At 35.9% G+C, this 20,882-nt stretch overlaps 2 protein-coding genes across 3 annotated transcripts in view; both read left to right on the top strand.

Annotated features, from left to right (window-relative positions):
* LOC129948225 (uncharacterized) overlaps positions 1 to 20,882 on the top strand; it is a 192,860-nt gene that overhangs the window by 57,081 nt on the left and 114,897 nt on the right. For both annotated transcript variants that reach the window (XM_056059139.1, XM_056059138.1), the window contains exon 2: positions 14,737 to 14,879. The gene's annotated coding sequence lies outside the window, so the exon portion shown is untranslated. The remainder of the gene's footprint in view (positions 1 to 14,736; positions 14,880 to 20,882) is intronic.
* Positions 2,399 to 7,531, top strand: LOC129944900 (uncharacterized). The gene has a single exon (XM_056054562.1). The coding sequence runs from the start codon at positions 2,399 to 2,401 to the stop codon at positions 7,529 to 7,531; it is 5,133 nt and encodes a 1,710-aa protein (XP_055910537.1).

The raw sequence follows: 20,882 nt of genomic DNA, 5'->3' as shown, positions 1-20,882 counted from the left end.
GCCTTTGAAAGTTAATTTTCGTTTTATGGTAAATAGCGATTAGCATTAGTGCGAGAAAAATTCAAAGTAAATTGTATGATTCTTTGTTTAGTGCGTTCCAAAAATAAAAAAAAAATAGAAAGAAAAAGGTCTTAGGGGTTTTTTGTGAAGCCTTTGAATAATTATTATTATTATTATAGAATTTTTGCCGCTTTTACTGAAATATGGAATTATTTTAACGTCTTGTACACGTTTGTTGTTGGTTGGGTGACTTTTATTTTTTATTTATTTTTTTAGTTGAGGAGGAGTCAGCTTATTATGTTAAAATTTAATTAAGGTTATTTTTGTGGTAAATAAATGCAAAAGACCAATTTTAAGAATTAAATACGCCTTTTTTGACCTGTTAAGAAATTTTAATATGAAAAAGAAGAAGAATGAGCTACCTTAGGTTTTTTTTTGGCCTAGTTGGTCATGAGACTAAGGGTGTTATATAATGACAAAGGAATAATTATTTAGAAATCTGCCTTCAGAAAGAGTGTTGCCTTTGAGATAAATACAAACGGTTCTCCTAGCGTTTTCAGAATAAAGGGGTTTTTAGTGGGAGTTTTTATTTTGAATAGACCTGCTCTTTTGGCAGCTGTCACTTTTGAAGTGACAGTTGTCAAATAAAAACTACATGGTTATTAAAAATAGAATGACACATCGAAATTGTTGAAATTCACTAAAAATATGGAGGAAATGTTGCAGCCAAAGTTACCAAACCTTCTAGGCCAGTAATAGTGAAAGTAGTGAGCAAATTTGACAGTTACGACCTGTTTATGATGTGAAAAATGCGAACTGTGTGCGTCCTGAAGAACAACTGAGAATTCGGTAATTTAACCCCAAAATGTGATGAGCACGCAGGTTTGTCGATTTTTCGTTGATGTTTGGAATTAGGAATTCCACAATTGACATTGCACCGAATTTTGTTTAAAGATTTAGGTCTTAAGACTTTTATAGTTATGTTAACACTAGAACCTAGGCCGGTTGATCACCAACAACGTCATATTTTCTAGGTCCCTTAAATGGCTCAAAATGATCCGAATTTTCATCAAAAAATCATCATCATTGATCGTGTGAGGCTACGTTGATAAGCAATTTGTCTCTGTTGTTGTTGAATGTGAGAGTTATTTTGACTGGAGGAAATCTTCAAAAGACACTTGGCAGTATTCGACACCAAGTAGTGTGGGACTCTGAACCACTAAAACCACCTCTTCATTAGGACCAATCTTGAAGGATCGACTTCCGATTTTACTTTCTTAATTTTGTACAATCACTTTGGGGAAAGTTTAAACTTTTAATACTTTCCCATATTTTTTAAGACCATAGGCTCATGAGGCTTGGTTCTTCTTAATCTCCGAACATGGTTTCTTATATTCAAGACGGACTCCATTTCAGAATTAGTATGACTTTGCAGTCTCTGGTTGTGCGATACAGCGAATTTTTTAACAACTTCTGTAACCATTTCTATTTGTAAGTCACGATGTAGATCGGTATTTCTTATGTACCAAGGTGCATTCAATACTTTGTGTTGAGAAACGAAGCTGATATTATTTCTATTCATACATATATACATATGTCTTATTTATTAATGTTTAAATCATTATATAATTTAATTTAATTTTAATTTTGTTTAAATTGCCAAACATTTTGTAATTGCCCTATGCTCTATCTACTGTATTGGTTTTGGTATGACGGAAGCTGTTTATGATATATTTTTTGTTGTTAACTTATTTTTTGTAAACATATTACATACCTACATAATCTATGCATTGCTTGCTAAGACCGTTGCATTTAAGAAAAAGAATAAACCGCAATGGTACATAGGTAATACCTTTGATATTGGTATCGTGTGCAAAATACTGGTTTTAGCAAGTGATGCATATGGGTTGGCTTCAATTTAAAGATGATAGAATCTTTCTCATTTCTAGCAACCACCAAACCAGCCAGTCGCAAAATTAATTGTTCTTTCTTGATTTGTTTGCAATGATTTAAATTTTGGAAATTAAATAATTTATAACGTTTTTTGATTTTTGGCGTTTTCCTAACTTAAATTTAAATTCTTAAACAAAATTGGTCCTTCGAGCCGGATATTTGGAATCGGCTTTTCGTTTTTTTTTGGTTGGTGGTTCTTAGACCTGGGATTCCTATACACAGATAAGTATATCGCAGAAATCTGATTTTTGCCTGGTGCTCCACTGCGCTTTCATGGATGATTTTTTTTTGGGGGGCTCGATTTGCTGCTGCTGTTATCTGTTGATTACTGTTGCTGGAACCATAATAAGAGAATTTTGTGCATTGTGAGCTGTTAGACTTTAAAAAATCGTGTTTTTTTTTGTTTGTTAGAAACGCATAAGAAAAGGTATTTCTAAATGCCAAAATGGAGGTTTTAAAACAAGCTCGTGGACATTACAAAGGCTCCATTACTAGAGTATATACATACGCGCAAGAAATTCCTGAAAGTGCCAATAGTTTAGAATTGAATGTGCGTTTGGAAAGGTTAGAGAAGGCCTTTAAAGACATTTGTAGTTCTCAATCGGCTCTTTTTGAATTTCATGCTGAAGAGGGTTACGTTGATCCAGAACCTGAGTTTGAGATTTTAGAATCGAAATATATAGTAGCCAAGTGTGCTCTGTTAAAACGTTTAAAAGACATTACTTCAGTGGAAAGCAATGGGGAAACGAACGTTTCGTTGAAGGAATTAGTTTCTTCCCAAGCCGAATTGGTAGATCGGTTAGGCCAGTTAGATAAAAACCCTACTAATATAAAGCTGCAACCTATGCAAATTACACCGTTTTCCGGGGATTATCGGGAATGGCCAGGTTTTCGCGATGTGTTCTTGCAAACGGTGGACTGCAACACAAAACTTTCGAGTGCTCAAAAGTTTAGGTACTTGAAGTCGGTTTTGCGCGAGGACGCTTTTAATCTTTTGAACGGTGTTAGCATTTCGGATTCCAATTACCAGCTAGCTTGGGAGAAATTAGAAAATCGTTATGATAAACCACTTTTTATAATAAATTGTCTTATCGAACAATTCTTAAAATTGCCAAACGTCGGGTCGTGTGATGGCTCTCAATTGCGAAAGCTAGTGGATAAAGCTGATGAAGTTATTCGTGGTCTTGAAGCGGTTAAGTCGGAAGGTAGGGATCCGTGGCTTGTTTATTTATTGATAAATAAAACAGACTCTGAAACTAAAAAAGCTTGGGCTTTAGAAAACAAAATGTCGGAAGAGTCGACGATTAAAGACCTCCTTGATTTTCTAGAAAAGCGTTCTAATGCCTTAGAATCTAGCGATCCGAAAACTTCTCGCGTCAAGAACTCTCGTACGTCAAATTCTTCGAATATAAAAAGCCTCGCCGTAGTAAATACCTCATGTCCAAAATGTAAAGGTGAACATTATCTTCCACAATGTCCAGATTTTATTTCAATGTCGGTTAGTTCCCGTCGTAATTTCGCTCGAGATCAACGATTATGCTATAACTGCCTCGGTACTAAACATTCGTCGAATCGATGTCGATCGAAAGCACGTTGTACGTCATGCAATTCTCGACACCATAGCTTGGTGCACTTAGATAACCCAAGCACAGCTAATGCCGTTGATCCTACGCAAGGCTCAGCTTCCGTCGTAAGCAACCATGTGCAAAATGGTTCGCGTTCTTCGGTTATATTACCAACCGCTGTTGTAAAAGTGTATGACGTTTCTGGAAAGACTCATCTCGTTCGCGTTTTGTTGGATAGTGGTTCTCAGGTTTCGTTCGTAACTGATAGTTTGGTGAAAAGACTTGGTCTACGTCGTTCTCATGCTCGTTTACCAATATCCGGGATTTCGTCTGTTGAAGCTGGTGTGACTCAAGGTGCTGCTGAGTTAAAATTAAAATCCCGCATTAACTCACATACTATGCAAGTTGAGGCATATATTCTCAACCAAATAACTTCCCAAACGCCATCGCTTTCGTTGGAAGCCAGCAATTTCACTTTTCTTGACGATCTTTTGCTAGCGGACGTAGGATTCAAAAACCCAGGTCCCATTGATGTTTTGTTGGGGGCTGACAAGGCTTGGAGTATTCTGCTAAGTGATCATCGTTCAGATCCAGAGGGAAAGGTGGTTGCTCATGAGACATTGTTTGGATGGGTTGTAACGGGTTGTTTGCCAGGAAATTCGTTAGTTTCATTGCACGCAGGTGTTGACCTTGATGTTATTTTGAAATCCTTTTGGGAAATTGAAGAGGTACCTCCTAGTTCTTCCTTTAGAGTAATTGAAGATGAGGTAGATGAAAACTTTTCAAAAACTCTAACTCGTACACCTGATAATAAGTACATGGTAGAACTTCCTTTTCGACAAGACCATGTTAAGTTTGCTAACTCCATATCTGGAGCTTTGTCTAGACTTCTCGCAATGGAACGCCGGTTTTCGCGTGATAAAGACCTACAAGTGGAATACTGCAAGTTCATGCAGACTTATTTGAATCTGGGACACATGGAGCGTATCCCTGATGAGAAAATAGAACCTACGTCGGGAAGTGTTTTCTATTTGCCACATCACGCTGTGATCACAAACAAAATTCGTGTTGTTTTTGATGGGTCTCATAAAGATACCAAAAACTGTTCTCTTAATGAAATGCTTCATATAGGAACTCCTCTTCAACGAAATTTGGTTAACGTTTGTATTCGTTTTCGTCTTCACCGTTTCGTGTTTTGTGCTGACATTGTTAAAATGTTTCGGCAAATTTGGGTGCATCCAAAGCATCGGGATTTTCAGAGGATAGTTTGGAGAGAATCCCCTGATAGTCCAATATCGCATTTTCGTTTGGCTACGGTAACATATGGTACTTCACCTGCTCCATATTTGTCCATGAAAGTTCTCCGTCAAATAGCGTTTGATTACAAACACCAGTTTCCCTTAGCATCACATGCAGTTTTGCATGACATGTATGTTGATGACCTAATGACGGGGGCTGATTCGCTGTCGGAGACTTTGGAGCTGAAGAAGCAGATCGTCGAGATGTTGTCGTGTGGAGGTCTTGAGCTCAGCAAGTGGAGCTCTAATTGTTGGGAAATATTGCGTGACATCGACTGTAAAGAAGTTGTTTCACTGGATTTGGATAGTTCTTCTGAGTGCACCAAGGTTCTCGGTTTGGTTTGGAACCCGTATCATGACACCTTTACGTACAAAATTAGTTTACCCGAACACTTTGTGTCTACAAAACGAAAACTACTTTCAGAGGTTGCAAAGGTTTTTGATCCTTTGGGGTTTTTGGCTCCTTCCACTATTTTGTTGAAAATACTGTTTCAGGAGCTGTGGACCGCCAAGACGAAAATTGATTGGGATGATCCTTTGCCCTTTGAAATCGCAGAAAAATGGAAGCTGTATCGAGAGAATTTGACCTATTTTGAAAACTTTAGGATTTTTCGAAGGTTTACCCAAAATTCTAAAAGCTTGGAGTTAATAGGTTTTTCGGATGCTTCGGAAAAGGCTTATTCTGCAGTGGTTTACTGTCGTAGTTGTTCGGAAGATGGTGTTGAAGTGAAGTTAGTCGCCGCCAAGACTCGAGTTGCTCCAGTAAAGCAGTTGTCTATTCCACGCCTGGAACTTTGTGGGAGTCTCCTTTTGTGTCGTTTAATAGAACTTATTCGGTCGTCATTAGATGTGAAACCAGTTAGAGTATCTGCGTTCTGTGACTCTCAAATTGTTTTGTCATGGCTTTCATCCTCGCCACGAAAATGGAGTACGTTTGTAGCGAATCGTACCTCTGAAATATTGTCTTCGTTACCTCGCTCGTCTTGGAGTCATGTCAGTTCATCTGAAAACCCTGCTGATTGTGCTTCGCGGGGCCTCTCGCCTAAGGATTTGATGGAACACAAATTGTGGTGGAACGGGCCAGAATGGCTGGTTCATAGTATTGATGAGTGGCCAAATCATTGTGAAACTGAAATAGAAGATATTCCGGAAGAAAGGAAGAAAGTCCATACAGTTCACGTTTCGGTTGCGGTGGAGCATTTTCTTGACAAAATTTCGCTTAAAATTTCTAGTTGGAGGAAAATTGTGAGAATAGTTTGCTATATTCGTCGCTTCATCTATTTTTGCCGTTTGCCTAAAGGTGATAGAAGGTGTGGATATCTTTCGCTCTCAGAGCTACGCCTTGGTAAAATAATCTGCCTCAAGTGGACTCAAAGAGAGTTTCTTAGAGAAATCAAAAGTCTTAAGACTGACCGTTGTGTTGACAAGGCCTCAAAATTGTGTTCGCTTTCGCCTTTCATTGATGCCGTCGGTTTATTGCGTGTCGGTGGTAGAATTTCAAATGCTAAAAACGTTCCCTTCGCGATTAGACACCCTATTATCCTGCCTAAAAATCATCCAATAACTCTGTTAATTCTCTTAGATGCTCACAGGAACTTTTTACATATCGGTGTTTCTGGACTTTTTGCACTGATTCGCCAGGAGTTTTGGATCCTCGGAAGCAGAAATCTTATTCGAAAACTAGTTCATGATTGTCATACGTGTTTTCGTCAACGGAAAATTACATCAACGCAGCTTATGGGAAATTTACCATCATCTCGCGTAAATCCATCATTTGCTTTCGCCCACACAGGATGTGATTACGCTGGCCCGATAACTCTTCGTTCATCTAGAGGAAGGAAACCAACGTTGTCCAAAGGGTATATTTCATTATTTGTCTGTATGACAACTAAGGCGCTGCACCTTGAATTAGTATCGGACCTGACCACAGACGCCTTTTTGGCTGCCCTAAAAAGATTTATCGCCAGGCGTGGTAGATGCAGCGTTTTGTATTCCGATAATGGTACGAACTTTCAAGGAGCGGCTCGTGTGCTATCAGACATGTATAAACTGGTGCAGTCCCAAAATCACAACAAAAAGGTTGCAGAAATGTTGGCTGGAGAAAGCATCGATTGGAAGTTTATTCCTCCTCACAGCCCTCACTTTGGTGGGCTTTGGGAAGCGGGGGTTAAATTAGTAAAACAACATCTTCGGCGAGTAGTTGGTGATAGTGTCCTTACCTTTGAAGAAATGTGTACCTTGCTAGCCCAAATCGAAGCCCTTTTAAATTCTAGGCCCCTTTGTGCTTCTTCCGATTCAGATCTTGATCCATTAACGCCTGCTCACTTTCTTATAGGTAGACCTTACACGGCGATTCCTGAGCCAAGTTATTTGGAATTACCCATTAATCGATTGGGAAGATGGCAGCTACTACAAAATATGATGCAAGGCTTCTGGCGAAGGTGGCATACCGACTACCTCACATCTTTGCAGCAGCGACCAAAATGGAGAGAAGACCTAAGAGATTTTGAAGTTGGTGACATGGTCATTCTGAAGGAATCTAACATGCCACCATCCCTATGGTCCTTAGGAAGAATAACCGCAGTTCATCCAGGTGAAGATGGACACGTACGGGTGGTTACATTGCGCACCAAACGAGGCACTTTCACGCGCCCTATAACCAAACTTGCCCTCTTGCCATGTCCTGAAATTCCTTCAGCGGGGGCGGCATGTTGAGAAACGAAGCTGATATTATTTCTATTCATACATATATACATATGTCTTATTTATTAATGTTTAAATCATTATATAATTTAATTTAATTTTAATTTTGTTTAAATTGCCAAACATTTTGTAATTGCCCTATGCTCTATCTACTGTATTGGTTTTGGTATGACGGAAGCTGTTTATGATATATTTTTTGTTGTTAACTTATTTTTTGTAAACATATTACATACCTACATAATCTATGCATTGCTTGCTAAGACCGTTGCATTTAAGAAAAAGAATAAACCGCAATGGTACATAGGTAATACCTTTGATATTGGTATCGTGTGCAAAATACTGGTTTTAGCAAGTGATGCATATGGGTTGGCTTCAATTTAAAGATGATAGAATCTTTCTCATTTCTAGCAACCACCAAACCAGCCAGTCGCAAAATTAATTGTTCTTTCTTGATTTGTTTGCAATGATTTAAATTTTGGAAATTAAATAATTTATAACGTTTTTTGATTTTTGGCGTTTTCCTAACTTAAATTTAAATTCTTAAACACTTTGTTTTTTAATTTTTGAATGATTTCGGTATTTGTTTTCTGTGTACAGCCCCATATTTGAATTCCATAGGTCCACACAGGCTTTAGTACTTGATTATACAGCATTATTTTGTTTTGGATTGATAAATCAGAGTTGTTACCAATTCACCAGTACATTCTTCTATATTCCAAGTTTAGTTCTTCTCCTTTCTTTTTGATGTGCTCTTTCTACTTAAGCTTTGCATCCAAAGTCATTCCAAGGTATTTGGCCGTATTGGCGTAAGGTACAGCTTGATTTTAAATGATTATTGGAATATTGTTTATCTTTTTATTTGTAAAGTTTATATGAGAAGATTTTGTTTCATTGAGTTTGATACGCCATTTTTCGGTCCAAGCTCTCACTGTGTCGACGGCATTTTGTAGTTTTACTGCTGCCTTAGAGACACATTTGTACCAAATTTGCGGTACCAAAATTGCGGTATCATCTGCAAAAGTAGCCATTATGGTGTGATTACCAACTGGAATATCCCTTGTGTATGTATAGTAAATACAGGGTAGGACCTAGGACACTTCCTTGTGGTACACCACCTTCTATTTTCTTCAATTCCGAGTATTCTTGATCGTAACTTACTCTAAACAATCGGTCTGAGATGTACGATTTTAATATTTCAAAGTGCTCCCTGGGAAGATCCCTTTGCAGTTTGTACTCAAGTCCCTCATGCCAAACCTTATCAAAAGCTTGAGCAACATCTAAGAAAATAGCTGAACATACTTGTTTTTCTTCTAGAGCTTTTTCTATTACATCGGATATTCTATGAACTTGGTCTATCGTGGAATGTTTATTTCTAAAGCCAAACTGATGGTTTGGGATTAACCTTCTTTCTACTATGATTTTGCTAAGTCTCTTCAGAAGCAGTTTTTCAAAAACTTGCCATAATTGGTATAAGCGATATTTATCTGTAAGCCGTCACTTCTGTAGGTGGTTTACCTTGCTTTGGTATGAAAATTACTTCAGCAATTTTTCAATGGTGCGGGACATACCGTTGCTTAAGGTACTTTTCATGACAAAAATTACTCTCGTAGAATTTGAAAATTTCTCATAAGATGCAACACACGTGAAAAAACTTGAGGTATCAAAAGACCTCTGGCATGACAGTCTTACGCACTATACATCACGCCTTGGCTACTGCTAGCTTTACTGGACCTTACTTATTCAAAAAGGAAGCTGGTTTGCAACTGTTACAGTGCATGGATAATGGTACAGAGAAAACATTTTTGTATCCGAAATTTAAGGATTTAGATATTGAGGATGTTTATTTTCGACAAGACGGCCGGCGCTATGTGTCGCACAAAATTATCGAAAATTTACTAGGAAGGTTTTCTTGAATTGTTGTCCACAATTAGCCACCGAAATCTTGTCATTTAACACCTTCAGAGCCACCTTCAAGATTTTATTCGTTAAGAAATTAAGGATAAGGTCAGGAACAATCTAACTTTAAAGATATTGTGCTGCAACAGTAGCTGTGGCGGTTATTTGGCTCATATCAATTTCTATTGTTAATGGCATACCCATCTTTTGACAACGAAATAAATTCCCATTAATTTGAAAACACTCATTATTTCAAATATCAAAATTAAATTTATTAATAGAAAACCCCATATACTGGATAGATAAGTTAGAATCTCTAACTCATCGTTTAAATTATACGCTTCTAAAATTTTAACAATAAGATTTTTAAGCTTTTCAATTGTTCCACATAAAGATCGAAATGAAAACATGTATCAATCAGTAAATCTTATAACACGGCCAATCAATGAGAACGAAATTCCTGGAAGTATTTTTATATTGTGTAATTTATAAAAACAAGGACATCATAATTAATGAAATGCTGCCACTTCACCCTTAAAGAATATCGAAGCACATATATCTTTATATAGCAACCCCCTTGTTGTTTGTTTTTCAATTTTTGTCTTCTACTTCACTTGTTATGATGTTTTATGAAATTGTTTTCCTTTGAACAAGAAAAGGAAGACGCCAACAAAAAAAACTTCAACTTGATTTTGAAAAACATCCATCCTGTAAATCATTTCTCAATCCTCATCTCATAAACATACATATATAAAAACTCCGCCATGCCAATACTTTGTGTAAGAACTTTTCAAAAAAACACGTCTCTTTATCTTATTCCGACAATCATTTTATATTGCAGTCCACTTAACTTTGCCTAAAAGCTGAGTGAAAGGAAATAAAAATAAAAATAAAAGTGAAAAAAAAAACAAATAACTAACTCGACCGAAAAATAACTTCAAATAGCTCAAACTTTTTTCTTTTCTTTTTTTTTCAATGAGATATTAAAAAAGTTTATCTAACTTTCTTTTATAGCGTTATCACATGTAACAAAAACGCAAAATATATACTCTACACGTATATAACATAAGATAAGAAGACAAAATACAAGAAAGATATAACCTGAATTAATAATTTTGTTTATTGTTTTTCATTTTTGCTTTTATTGGTCTAATGTAATATTGTTAAGCACTCTGTTGAAAGACGAAATACAAAATACGAAATGCTTTAGGGTATGTTTTTCATTAAAAATTTCTTTCAAAAAAGGCAACTTATACATTTGCCGCCGCCATCCACCGACAAGGCCAAGTGTGTTACTTCTCTAATATAGAATACACTCGGGGTTGATTGATTGGTTCTTTTGTTGTTTGGGTTCAATCCATGCTTGCACTTCTTAAAGATTTTTTTTTTCTTGAGATCTGCCTCTTGCGAGGAATTGTCAAATCCTGTGATGAATAGTGCTTTCGGTATATATGTGGGTCCCCTTCATCCCTGACATGACTCGCACACAAGATTAGTTGAGAGTTATAAGACCCTAGGCCTTGGTTTTCTAGAGGCTGTTCCTAATTTTTTTATTTAACGTTTCGAAAAGGAAGCAGAAACAAATGAATTACCTCAGAAACCCCTAGTTTTCTCCTGCGGCCCGGCGCCTCCATAGAGGAAAATATACAGTCAAAAATTCTAGATGACAAATAATACAGAACTTTTTTTTCTAAATACTGACAGTTTTAATGTTTTCGAGATTCACGTAAATGCTTATGAAATTAATATGCATCCGGTTTGTTGACAATATTTAGTTAATTTAAGAAAAATATTCACAACAAGCCTCTAGAATAGTGTTTTTTGGACCTTTATTTATTGGCAAACATTTTGATTCAACCCTAATATCAAATATTCTTCAAAAACCACTTTAAATAGTCAAATTTCAAATACCAGTGGTTAAATTACCCCATCAGCCATCAAGTCACACTTGACTTAATTTATTCGAAATTGGAATTACCGTTAACGCAATCGTTACTATTTTGCTTTTGTCATCAGCTATCGGACTGATTTTCACTCCTAAGTCAAACAGTCCACAACACATACAAATTGTTTTGACAAATATAAAACTATTGTATTTTGAATTTATTTTTACAAAATTATTTCCAGTTCAAATTTAAAGAAAATTAAGCTAACTGCAAAGGAGTAAGAACTGCTGATGACATATGTCCCTTCAAGCCTTTACCCAACATAACCATTTCACTTAATTTAGGCGAAAAAAGAGTCAACCTCGAAATGAAAAGTTGTGAGCTGGATTATTGATAGTACTTTTCTTTTGCTTGCAATGTCTTATAAAGTCTCGAGTCCGCTTCGTAAGTTATGTACCACCAAAACCTCTTTTTCGTGATTATCTCCATTTCTATAGGGCCAATGAAGTTAACGTCTTTTAAAAACTGTCAAGCATAAATTTTGTCTCAATCATTTATTTGGAAGATATTCGAATAAAATTAATAGAGTGAACTTAATACACAAAAAGTACTTATTTAAAAAATGGATAAGCTTACATATAATCAAAACGGTTTCTATTATTAAATACAATAATTGTATGGACATGATTTTGAACCTCAGTTAATGGTATGGATGCTGAAGAATTGAGCTTCAAATGAATTACTTAATTGGAAGAACACGTGTGGTCTACGATGTGGTTGTTAAAAAAAGTAGTTGCAATGGACATTATATTTATTTATGTACTCATTTTTGAGCACCACGTCTGTTCCTGGGTTTTTAAATCACATATTAAACATTTAAGTTTTTCAAAATAGAAATGGATAATATTCTGAAGCTATGCTATACTTTTCTATGGAAGATTAGTCAAATAGTTTACATAAACTTTAATTTATTCACAAAAATTTAATCCAAAAAAAAGTGTTGAGTATTGTACTCTTTTTGTCCTCTATTCCTGAAACGGTTGAGCGTATAAAAAAAAGATTGATACAAACATTTTAACAAATTTTATGCTTGTCAAATTTGTTAAAGGTGTTAACACTATTGGATTGTACCAATCGAAAAGGAGGTAATTACAAATTATAGCTTAGATTTTATAAGACTTTGTACACAATATTTAGAATACCAAAACGGTGTGAACAAATTTCGAGCTTACTATCATTTTCGATGTGAAACACTTATTTTATTATACATATCAAAAAGCCTTTGTTACGGAACCTGTAAAGAATAGAATTTAATTGTATTATTTTTGATTATGTTCATAGATGGTAATTTTGTTTTATCTTCTTCTTCGTTTGCGGCTGCTAGTAGCAGCTGGGCCTACGTGTCCAAGTTTTGGGGACCGAGCTTCCTTCATGACAGATGATCTCCATGTTTCACCTGGTCGTCCACGACCCCTTCTACCTTGAGGATTCCATTGAAAAGCACTGTTTTGCTGTGTTGTCGTCCGGCGCCACTTTCTCTGCGCGATGTCAACATCCACTTTTGTTTGCCCAGTCCTGAGCTACAGTTCATCGTTAGATATGGTTGTTCAGGATGTAACTTAGACAGCGGTTGACAAAAATTTGCAACCTTCTCGAGATGCCAGCAGAGCACTTTCACGGATTTTACGTTGGACTCAAACAACTTTGCCTTGGTATGGAGAGGAGTTCCACACTTTAGAAAGCATTCCAAGTGCACTACGAGCTTTATTTATTCTATTAGTGACATCCAGGTCCGTTCCCTCATCGAGTGCCAAATAGCTTTCCAGATAGTTGAACTGGGTGACCTATTCTACTGCCACCTGTCTCACAATAACATGTTGTTGTTGGTTTCGGCTGGTGTGCATTAAGTTAGTCTTACTGGTATTAATCCTTAAGCCAGCCACCTCCCCATTTTGTTGAAGAGAGTGGCACATTTGGCTGAGGTCTCGATTTCTGTTTGCCATTAAGCATATGTCGTCAGCATTGTCCAAATGGCTTAATGCTTCCTTCAGGCGCCATTGGATACCAAGTCTTTCGTGTTCACCCACCGTAGAAGTCATAACATCATCAATAACAAGCAAGAACAGAATCGGTGACAATACATCACCCTGTTTTATTCCCTGTCGCACTTTAAATGCACCGGAAAGCTGCCCATTGTGCAAAACAAAACACCTTGCGTTATTGTAAGACTCTTTTACTATAGCAACAATTTTATCAGGAATGCCTCTAGCAACAAGCTATCTCCAGATAACATCACGACTAACGCGATCGAAGACCTTTTCAAAATCGACGAACATGAGGTAAAGCGGCAATTAGTACTCCGAAGATTGTTGAAGAATAATTCGTAAGGTGTTAATGTGGTCGACACAAGATCGACCACTGCGAAATCCCGCTTGATGCCTCTTGAGCGTAGACTCGATCTTAGATTTTATCCTCTCGAGCATGATGTTTGATGTTTTTACTATGGAAATACGGACAGAATGATGATTCCATGCCAGTTATTGCAGTTCTTAAGATTACATTTTTTTGGTAGCTTGACGATTACCCCGTCCTTCCATTCCCTGGGAAACTTTTTAAATGTTAAGGATTTCTTGTGGATACCTAAAGTTACTCAAATTTCCTTGAATAAGCGAATTTATATTTTTTGTTTCAATCAAAATTATAGTTTCGAAAAAATTCTCTTATGAAAAAAACATAACCAGTATCTTATAAAAGATTTTTTACAGTTTCCGGAACTATGCTATCATTCGGTGTGTATCCAATACTTTTAGCTCTTTTGGTTTGATCAATAATAATCTTTGCCACAAATTATTTTACAAACCTATACCAAAAGGGAAATTAAAGAGAATTAAATTTCGAAGAAGGTCAAATTACAATAAAAAAGTGATGCCCGTAAACCATTTTTGAAAAATACTGTCCCGATAGTTTTCTACTATTACTCCGTAAACGTAACCAAAACTAAAAACTCAGATACGATATTCTGAATTACGATTATTTTTTGTGTGTGTATAACAGCTTGTTGAAAATAACGTAAACATTTTGAATTTTGTTCCTTTTCCTGGAACAATATATTTTTTTGTAAATTTAAAACAAGGTAGCAGAAAATAGTTTGACCTTTTTTTGAACCAACTTCATCATCTACAAATTTCTATATGAACACAATTTTGATTACAGTTTCAAAGTTTAGGAAAAGAGAATAATATTTTCAACGTTTGACCTTTGAGCAAGTTATCATATGACCCGGAGTGTATATCAAATAAGTAGATACCATTTACATTGGCTCTTTATTAAACAAAAAAAGAAAAACAGAAAATGAAAAAAAAAAACTAGAACCCACTCTAATTTTAATGATGGAAAGTTTATTTTCTAAGGTTTATCTCAATCTTTTGCTTCCAGGTATTTCTCGGATTCGACTAAACAAAAAAAAAGAACATAAAGAGCAGCATCCAGCGCACTCTACACCAGCAGAAACATATAATATCACATTGGCATTGGAGCGGCAGAGGAAATACGAGTACATATTTGGCTAAGCTAAAAAGGTAAGGTTTGCCTTTGCGTATCCTGAAGGATGCTTATGTTAAGCTTTGATTATATCATTATTGGAATTATGCATGTTAGTATTATATAGATGTTAAAAGATATATACATATATACCTATTTATGTGTGTTTTGTAGGGATGAATGTAATTGGGGGGGGGGGGGAGAGCTTAAGCTACGTTATGGTTGCGTGAGATACTGTCCAGGTGGTTAGTTGTTTGGAGGTGGTGTCTGTAAGGCACATTACCTTAGCGATTATTATGTTAAGGTTGTCAATGTTGTTCCTACATACCTTTTAGCTAGTATCTTCTTACCTACCTATCTATAGCTACTGTGGTGATTCGCATTCATTTATATATATATTTTTTTTTATTTGACTTTGCTTTTTGGTTGGATTCTTTGTTATCAGAAAATAACATTTTGTTGCCAAAGGGCGTAATAATTATTGTATAAGGGAGATGTCATTTTCGTTAGAATTTCTAATTTTTTGAGCAAAAGTTCACAAAGTTATCTGCCGATAAGTCCTTAACTACGGAAGCTTTGTGTGTACTTAGCTTTAGGTTGATGGTATTTATTTTTGTGTACCTACCTTATACCTATATACGTAAAAGACTCAAATAGACGAAACGAAAGTAGACCATTAAATTTGTAAGAAGAAGAAAAAGAACAAAAAAATATATAACTTCTCTGAGCTCTAGGTTAATAAATAAATTAATGTAGGTAAGGTAGATAGATAGAAAGGTAGATATTACATTTTTTGCCTTTTTCACAAAATTCATTCAATTTTCAAAGGATGCTCAACATATCTTTCATCGCATAATTTTCGAATGAAAACAAATAAATTATGCAGATTGTTTTGATTTATGACTATAGTGGTTGTTGTTAAACAAAATGGTTCGTATACAGTCAACAATTCATTATTTGCCATAATTTAAGATGTTTTTCATTTGATATTAAGTCAGTTTGATGTAAATTTTAAACTTTTATGATAAAATGAAAGCTTAAAAATGAAGTGGAAAATGATAAAAAGTAACCAACAAATTTTACTTTTAGAATGATATATACAATACATATTTGTTACAGATGGCAGACGTCTGATAGCACTGATTACAGCCCAAATTAACAGATGTCAATGGTTAATAGTCGTTTTATATGAGACGCCACTATGTTAAAGTTTCAAAATCAAATATGCTACTACATTATATTTGAACAGATTTCACAAAATTGAAGTAGGAGATACAACATTTCACGACTTTACAGTTTAAGGTTTTAGTAAGCATTAAGTCACAGTAAACATTGATAGAATCCATAAATACAGTCTGAAATAGAAGACGCTCTACTGTTAGTTTACAGTTATTATTTCAAGCTTTATTCACTCATTTTGATACATTAAAATTTACAATTCCCATTTGAGTTTCTTAAGCCTGTGTGTAACGTCTTCAAAATTGGTTTGACTTCTTATATTCTGATGGTTAATTTGCTGGGCAATATGAACGTTGGTAGTACCCGTGGCATGATGGTTAGTGCGTTGGACTGTCATGCCAGAGGTCTTGGGTTCGACCCTGCCTATGCCATCTAAAGTCTTTTCACGGGTACTGCCTTTTGCGAGGAATTGACAAATTCTCCAAGAGTAACTCTTGTCATGAAAAAGTGTTTTCTCAAATTAGCCGTTCGGAATCGGCATATAAACTGTAGGTCCCCTCCATTCCTGACAACATTACTCGCACACAGGAATGGTTGAGAGTTGTAAGTCACTAGGCCTTGGTTCTTCATGGACTGTTGCGCTACCTAATTTATTTAATATGAACGTTGAAAATAGCTCTCTTCATTGCTCTCTGACATGATTGGAGTTTCATTTCAGTGTTTTTTGTGACTTGCCAAGTTTGGTGAGGACTGGAAGAACTGTTGAGTCAAACACATATTTTTTTGTTTTATTCGAAATATTCAATGTAAGAAGATGCTTAACGTTCCAGAACTGCCTCCAAGCGTTCGTCATTCGCTTCTCTATATCCTTTTTTTCTTTGTCTTTGAATGAGATAATCTGACCAAGGTATGTGTAGTCTTCAACGTATTCTAATATATTGTCTTTGACACTAACTGGATCAGGAGCACCATTCGTCATAATTTTAGTTTTCATTTCGTTCAGCATCGTTTGAAGTTCTTCACTGCTGTTTGCGATAATTATAATGTCATCGGCAATTCGGATGGTTTGAGAGACATTTGTCATTTATCTTCAAGTCACTCATAGATCTTATAAGTCTCATGCTCAAAAGCAGGACAATAATTTCTAACATGAGAAGTTTTACTACCACCAGATCGGTGAATCGAGGCACTCCCCAAGGTGGAGTCCTTTCGCCTCTTTTATGGAACATGGTAGTAAACGACTTGCTTACAGCATTGGAAACAGAGGGTTTCAAGGTGATTGCCTACGCTGACGACGTTGCGATATCCGTATCTGGGAAGCACCCCCAAGTTCTCTCGGAACTCCTACAAAATGCCCTAAACAGGCTAACTAAATGGGCTAAGCAATGTGGATTGGACGTCAACCCACACAAAACAGAATTAATACTCTTCTCGAGAAGATATAAAATTCCTCAGATTAGCCCACCCAAGATTAAAGGAAAACCATTAAGCTTTTCCGACCAAGCTAAATATTTTGGCCTCATTTTAGACAAAAAACTAAATTGGAAGGCAAATATTGATGAAAGAGTCAAAAAGACTAGCGCTTTTTACTTGTAAAAAGTCCATAGGATCAAAATGGGGCTTCTCCCCAAAAATAACCCACTGGCTATACACTTCGGTAATCAGGCCGATACTCATTTATAGAGCCGTCGTATGGTGGACCGCACTGGACAAGATGTTGAATCTAAATAAACTCATTAAAGTCCAGCGGTCAGCAGGTATGTGAATCACAGGAGCACTTCGCACAACACGAACCGCAGCACTGGAAGTGCTTTTAAACCTAACACCACTTGACATCTTCTCTAAAAAGGTGGCTGCCATTTCATGTGTAAGGCTTAGAGCCACCTCTCAATGGACCAGTATCAAAACTGGACATACAACTATTCTAGACAATTTCAGATCTATCCCAGATCGCTTAGACTATACCACCCCAAAAATGGTATTTGGTAAAAGATTCCATGTGTCCATCCCTTCAAGATCCTCCTGGGAAGAAAAGGGACCCCTGGAAGACGATGCGGTACACTTCTATACTGACGGTTCAAAGACCGATCACGGAGTTGGAAGTGGTATCTTTTCAGAACAACTGAATCTCAGTCTATCCCATAGACTTCCCAATCAATCTAGTGTATTCCAGGCAGAAGTAATGGCGATTAAAGAAGTACTATCCTGGCTCAAAGAAAACGTTATATCTTGTAAGGATATACAAATCTTCTCGGACAGCCAAGCCGCTCTTAAATCTCCCGCGTCTGTCTCCACAAACTCTCAAACAGTCCACGACTGTCGATCATCTCTGAATGAGATGACGGAACAGTTTAACATTCACCTCATTTGGTTGCCGGGCCACAGAGACATTCTGGGAAATTGCAAAGCCGATGAGCTCGCCAAAAACGGAACACTTCTGCCTTATGTTAGACAAAAACATAACATAGGAACACCACTTGCTACATGCAAATATCTTCTCAAGCAATATGCTTTAGAAACAACAAATACTAGATGGTCACAAAGTACCACCTGCCTGGCAACCAAGCAAATATGGCCAAGTATTGACTTAAAACGGTCAAAAGGCTTGATATCACTGAGCAGACAAAGTATAAGATCTACAATTGTAGTAATAACGGGACACTGCCTCATAGGTAGACATGCTCTGAGGCTAGGGGTCTACACAAATGACTTCTGTAGAAGCTGCATTTACGAGGAGGAAGAGGAAACAGTCCAACACCTTCTATGTACCTGTCCAGCACTTTCCATTAGAAGGAATTACTTTCTCGGTAATCCCTTCTTCGATAATACCAGTGAACTGGCAACGATTGACACAAAACGTCTCTCTTACTTTATTAAAAGTACAAAATGGTTTGTTTAAATTCATTACTCTCCCATGAGTAACCTCATTAGTGGTATCACAGTGGACCCTTGAGGTCTACGTGTGTCAATGACATCTGGACAGCCACTCCAACCTAACCTAACCTAACCTAATGCTGCCTACTTTCATAAGTAACATTGAAGTTTGAACAAGAAGTTTGAACTGTCATTTCTTTGAAGAAATTACAAATGTGCTTCGTCAATAAAATAAGTGTTTTTGTTTTGTACTCCTTCTGACATATGTAGCTGTTATCTATAAAGTCCTTATTCGTCCAAAACTCGAGTACGATTCCAGTGTTTGGTCAGTTGTTCCAATAACCCAATTGAATGTCTTGGAGTGAATTCAAAAGCGAGCTCAAAAAATGATAAAGTGACCATGGAAAACGTTTTAATCTCTTGAGGACTGCCTTAATGATGTGTTCTAATAGTGAAATACCCAGTCGCATTTCTACCCTAATAAAGTTCAACCGTAATACGTAGGAATGCTCATAAATGGCCACTTTCAAAAATTCTGTAAAATAGAGAGATTCTTTTTTTAGCTAAACTACACGAATGTGTATTGCTTCACTCACTCAGTATTGTCCACTCGCCCGGGCTTCGGAATCCCTTTTTGCATCAAGTCCAATTAGAAATAGGAAAGACGATTATTAAACTATAAGTTTTATCTAAATGTTTTCGATATTTAAGAGTTATAAGTTTCAACATTCTCAATTATCAAACAATGTCCCTCATTTTTTTTCCACATTCAATAAAATCAAGAATAGTAAATAAGGTATAATTAAGCTTACACTTCTTTTCTTCGTCTCAACTTTTTCCCTTGAAATTATTTCTATCAATTAATGTAACTTAGTGTTTTCAAGTTGCCTATACAGTATCTAAGCATATCGTACTTTAAAAACCTATACCTAACTTGTACGCTAAAAAGATGTTATCTATCTTCATAGGAACGCGTCATAATTGTTTAAAAATAAAAACTAAATTAAATTACAAAATGAAAAATACATTGTAGGTAATATTGAAAGAAATGAAGCCATTAAATTTAGAAGCCATTTTGTAGCTAATAAAAAAAATCTATAAAAGTGTATTAACATTAAGCTCATATTGTAATTCGTAGTACAGAGAATGTACATATATTTACATACCTAGATATATAAGCACACTTTATACATATATTTTAGATAAAATCTCATACATCATCATTAAATATTTTGTAAATAAGACGTAAACATTTCAAATACATAGGTACCTAAGGTAAACGAGTATATTGCCATTTATCATTAAATCATTATATTGCCTTTTTTAAGTTACTGATTCGCACATTTTTCCTTTGGTTCTTTTATCATGTTTTACACTGTCGTAAGTATATTCTTTTATATTCATCGATGCCTATATATTTCTTGAGTTTTTTTTTTTGATACAATGCCTACAGGGTGATATTTTAGGTTAATCAATAAAAAGACCTTAGGGAAAGTCTAAGACTGTGTACCTTTACTCGTTTAAAGTTTATTACTGCAAAGGAAGCAATCCTATTATTGAAATCGTCTTATTAATGGGATCGCAGTATTCGCCAATTTAGGGAGTGTTTTCCTTATTCTTTTGATGGCGGCACAAGCACAAAACTGTGAAAACCCTTACTGATGGTTTACCTAAATATTTTCAGGTTTTCATTTTAAGAGAAAACTCTGAATTTCATACATTTTTAAAGGGTTTTATTCTGTGATATCACGTCTACAAAAAGTTAGAATTATCGTATTGAATGAATTGAGTAAACAGCTTCCGATAGAGCTGAGATGTTTTGTGTCAAATTTCAGAACGTTTATAGCAATCATTCGCACAAACCAATGTATCTTGCTATTCCTAGTCGATTATTTTTTTTAAATTTACAAGAATTATATTAACTACTATTTCGACTTACTTTCCTGAGAACAGAGAAAGATATTGGTTTAAGAATTAATTTGACAGTA

The sequence above is a fragment of the Eupeodes corollae genome, chromosome 2 (genome assembly GCF_945859685.1).
Source record: "Eupeodes corollae chromosome 2, idEupCoro1.1, whole genome shotgun sequence".
Taxonomy (NCBI): domain Eukaryota; kingdom Metazoa; phylum Arthropoda; class Insecta; order Diptera; family Syrphidae; genus Eupeodes; species Eupeodes corollae.
The sequence above is the reverse complement of the archived record's forward strand: the minus strand, read 5'-3'. Positions and strand labels throughout refer to the sequence as shown.